This window comes from Rhopalosiphum maidis, chromosome 3, assembly GCF_003676215.2.
Source record: "Rhopalosiphum maidis isolate BTI-1 chromosome 3, ASM367621v3, whole genome shotgun sequence".
In the NCBI taxonomy this organism is placed as follows: Eukaryota; Metazoa; Arthropoda; class Insecta; order Hemiptera; family Aphididae; genus Rhopalosiphum; species Rhopalosiphum maidis.
This window is the reverse complement of record NC_040879.1, coordinates 7791536-7796061: the sequence shown is the minus strand read 5'-3', so window position 1 is coordinate 7796061 and position 4526 is coordinate 7791536. Positions and strand designations below refer to the sequence as shown.

The window sequence follows — 4526 nt, the reverse complement described above, 5'->3', positions numbered from 1 at the left end:
AAAAAAATATTGTTTGGAAAATATTCACAAAATATGCAAACTTTTCCTATAATGGAAAATTACGGTGTAGGTACCATCAATTGAGCGTGGTAATTATAGCGCATATAGTATCTTGATGAACGCCAAATTAGCGAATACAATATATACCTAGTGTGCGACGATTTAAAAGTATATTTATATTTAATCGAAAGAATTTCTGTTAGTACCTAGGTAATATGATATAGTTACGTAATTACTAACAAATATATAAAAAAATAATTTAGTGCGATATCAATCGTGGTTACTGGTTTGTATACAAAATCTTTTTACATACTCCTGTAGGCTATAGAATTATAATATTATAGTATATAAATCATAGTTTTTAACATATTACAATATAATATAGCTAATAAACCAAAGGGGAAAACTATAGCCCGCCGTGACTCGCGTACCATATAATAATCTGATCAGTGATCACCAATACTCGCGCGTAGAGCGATTCGCTCACCTGGTATATTTTATCATAAAAGTAATAATATAGTGACAAATAAATGTATGGCTTTAGACTCAGGCCTTAATAGTTAATAAGTAATAAAAATCGGGTCTACAGTTATTAGGTATAGGAAAATAAAATCAAAATTAAAAAAAAAACCAAAATCAAAAAATTTGAAAAACCGATTTTGAAACCTAAACCAAAACCAGAAAATAATGTAGAAAACCGTTCTCAATTACCGAAACCGCGTAACGCGTTCAAACGTGAATTTTGAACGGTTTCGATCCCTGATTTAATAGGGATGGCGGGGTGATAACAAACGTAAGACCTCGTTTACACTTATCAAAGTAGCCACGTCCGTGAACCATGGATCAGTGTAACTTTGATTCGAGTACTGATGACAGTGTTTACACTAGACAGTGGTGTCCAAGTAAATTTATCAGTAGCCAAAATGGAACCAGAACTGGCAGACGTAGTGTTATCAGTCTGCGGAGTTTTAGCTCAAGAGTGTGCAAACCAAATTATTTCTAATCGTAAAAAGAAAAGAAAAATATGGGTGCGAGATTGGGTTGCCAGGCGAAATATTTTAAGTGGATCAAATACGTTATTAACGGAGCTCCGAGTGGAAGACAGACCAGGTTTCATGAACTATATGAGGATGAGTGATGGTCATTTTAATATTTTACTAAAAAAATTGGAAACCCGTATTCAAAAACAGGACACATTTTTTCGAGAAGTAATACCAGCTAAGACAAAGCTGGAAATCACATTAAGATTTCTCGCTACTGGAGAGTCGTATTCGTCACTACAGTACTTTTTTCGAGTGCCCAAATGTACCATAAGTTTGTTTGTACCTGATGTTTGTACAGAAATCTATAATGTTTTGGAAAATTTCATAAAGGTAATTTTATTATAATAAATTTATTTTCACTTTAAATAATTATATCAGTACTTATGAAATATATAATATACATAAAAAACAATTAAATATATAAAAACAAAATGATAAATACGCTGACATAACTTTTATTGACTTATGGAACTAAATAACTGTTCAAATGTTTGCGGTGCGGGTTCTTCTGTGTCTTCAATATTATACTCAGAAGATTCATTATACGTATAATTTGAACTTACTGATGGAATATTTAAATCAATGGATGAGGATGAATTAGATAGTAAATTGTATTGGCCTTCTTCGTAGTTTGATTGACGAGATTGAGGAGTGTATGTATCATGATGAATTTGAGTTTGTTTAGTATTTGATTCACGGCTTTCTTCGTACTTCAACAATTCCTCTGTTAAGATAGTTTGTATTTTCAATTGCGATGCAAGTGCTTGCCTTTTAGGAAGTTGATTAAGTTAAACAGCAACACTTTTACCAAAAATTTCAAACGGATTTTCAACTTTTGGCGCAGATGCAATTGCTGCAATTTTTTCCAATCTATCTACTGTGGTATCAATGTTAAACAAATTTCGTGGAGTTAATTTTCTTTTTTTATTTAAATTTATCGGGATTGGGTTAGTAGTTGACATTGGTTTGGTTAAAGATGGATTAATAGTTTGAATGGTTTCAGTACAGTTTTCGAAACTAACTTGGTTTTGTGTTGATGTTTTTTCTGTAGTCTCTGAATTTTCGTTATCACATTTTTCATTTTCATTCTCAATGCTACTACTTTGAGTGCAAGAGATTACATTAGATATCTACAAACATAAAATTATAATAATATTGATAAATTATTTTATTAAGTAATTTTACAATAAATGTTTGATATTTCAGTGTCCATCAAGTGTTGAAGAATGGAATGAAATAGGAAAAAATTTTGGTTTAAGATGGAACTGTCCTGATTGTTATGGAGCAATAGACGGAAAACATATAGTAATAAAAGCACCAGCTAATAGTGGATCTGAATTTTTTAATTATAAAGGATCATTTAGCATAGTATTATTAGCTGTTGTTGATCATGATTATTGCTTTCGCTACTTAGATGTTGGTGCAAATGGAAGATGTTACGATGGAGGAATATTTCGAAACTCTTCATTAAAGTTAGCTATTGAAAATGATTTTTTAAATTTACCAGAAAATGGTTATTTTGTTGCCTTCCCGTTAACGAAATATATGATGAAACCATATTCTAGGAGAAAATTGTCAAAAGAACATTACATATTTAACTATAGACTATCAAGAGCGCGTCGTATAGTCGAAAATGCTTTTGGGATATTGGCACATAGATTTCAAATTTATTTGAAACCAATACAACTTCAACCAAGTAAAATCGAAGAAATTGTTAAAGCAACATGTGCTCTACATGATTGGTTGCGTATCACATCGGGGTCAACATATATGCCTCCGGGATCATATGATTAAGAATTGGCGGGAAGTACAACAGTTCGAATGGGTTCTTGGCATTCTCAAATACAACCTACAGGTTTAGTTGAAGCTCCACCATTAAGATTTGGGCAAAATTATCCGAGAAGTGCGATTGAAAAACGAGAGCTTTTATGTATATATTTCAACGAAGAAGGTGCAGTACCATGGCAAGAAAATATTTTCGATGTGTAATATTCATTGCGAATTTAGAAAATCGAAACGTATTAATAAACATAGTTAATGTTAATTTCATAATTATTTGTCGAATAATTGTTTATATTACATTTTCTATCTGCTATTATATAAACTATGTTTATTATTTCTATGCTTATTAAAAAAAATGTGACTATGTATTTTTAATATTTTTAACTACTATTATAACAATAATTCTATAAATTAAAATTACCAAATTTGTTTGTGATGGCCGTTGGATTACATGTGATTTAAGAAAAGAATCCATTAAATTAAACCAAGGTACTGAAGGTTTATAAATAGAATCGGTTCCGGTTCCTAAAAATAATGAAAAGTATGATGTATAAAATGAAAATTATTACTTATCTAATATAGATTAGATACCTGAATGTTTTGATGCAGACACTTTTTTCACCTCTTGGCAATAAGCAGAACGTATATTATTAATTTTTGCCTTTGCTTCGTTTACACCAAAATTCTCTATGGTCATTTCATTGCATATTTTTTCAAGCGTTATTTGTCTAGCATGTTTGTTTTTATATTCAGATATACTTGTATTCCAAAGAACTTCATGGCTTTCGTACAAATGAATAAATTTCATTGTTTTGTCCTCAGACCATTTTTTTTCTGCCATTATAATATTATGTACGAGTAAAAAATTAAGTTGAAAAAAATGTATACAAAAAATATTATTGTATTAAATAAATTTAATATAAATTATAATAAATTGTATTTATTATAATAAATTAAATATTGTAAAGAACCAAACATGAATGAACATTTCACTGAATGAAAACTAGACATATTAAAAATATAAAAATAAAATGTTCTCCCCACGTACGAGAATTTTGATACATGTCCGTGCCGGCACGGATCGGACAACACGACTTGTACGAGCTTGTCACACGTACGTGTGGTGTATTTATATTATCAAAGTAGAATCCGTGTCACTAATTCGTGGTTCACGGACGTGGCTACTTTGATAAGTGTAAACCGGCCTTAAGTGGCGAGGCTATAAAATTTTCACTCGCCATGGCGGGGCTATAACAAACTAGTACTAGCTTTTTTAATTTCATATGTTTGCACATATTTCATTGTTTTTTAGCGCATCAAGTTTCGAGTATTTAATTACTATTTACTATAATTACTATTAACAACTATATTTAATATTATATCTATTATTGTTATTAACTTATTAATTTTATAGTCATTGTTGAGTTCAAATAAATAATTTTTATCTAGATAAAGGTAAAATTAAACTCAACTAAAATTATATATTCAGTAGATAAAATATGATTGGAATTTATCTAAATAATTTCTAAAAACAATGTTTCAAAATTATAACATTATAGTATACGAGTAGATAAAAAAAAATGTATCAATTTTTAAGTTATTATGTTAATAACATTTTGTATTTGTTTAAGGTGTTTTAAATGTGTTTCGATTTTAGTGTTGCTGCTAAAATAATTTAAAAATTGTTTTTTTTCTAGAATA

The 4526-nt window shown here is 29.5% G+C and overlaps 1 protein-coding gene across 1 annotated transcript; it reads left to right on the top strand.

Annotated features, from left to right (window-relative positions):
- Positions 1–869: 869 nt before the first annotated feature.
- Positions 870–2837, top strand: LOC113558221. The gene is made up of 2 exons (XM_026963715.1): positions 870–1373; positions 2250–2837. The coding sequence occupies exons 1-2, from the start codon at positions 870–872 to the stop codon at positions 2835–2837; spliced, it is 1092 nt and encodes a 363-aa protein (XP_026819516.1).
- Positions 2838–4526: the final 1689 nt, after the last annotated feature.

Excerpts from the sequence above, each read along its gene's own strand:
- LOC113558221 (XM_026963715.1), top strand. The coding sequence starts at position 870 with ATGACAGTGTTTACACTAGACAGTGGTGTCCAAGTAAATTTATCAGTA. Across the intron at positions 1,374-2,249 it reads TTTTGGAAAATTTCATAAAG|TGTCCATCAAGTGTTGAAGA; the intron begins GTAATTTTATTA and ends TTGATATTTCAG.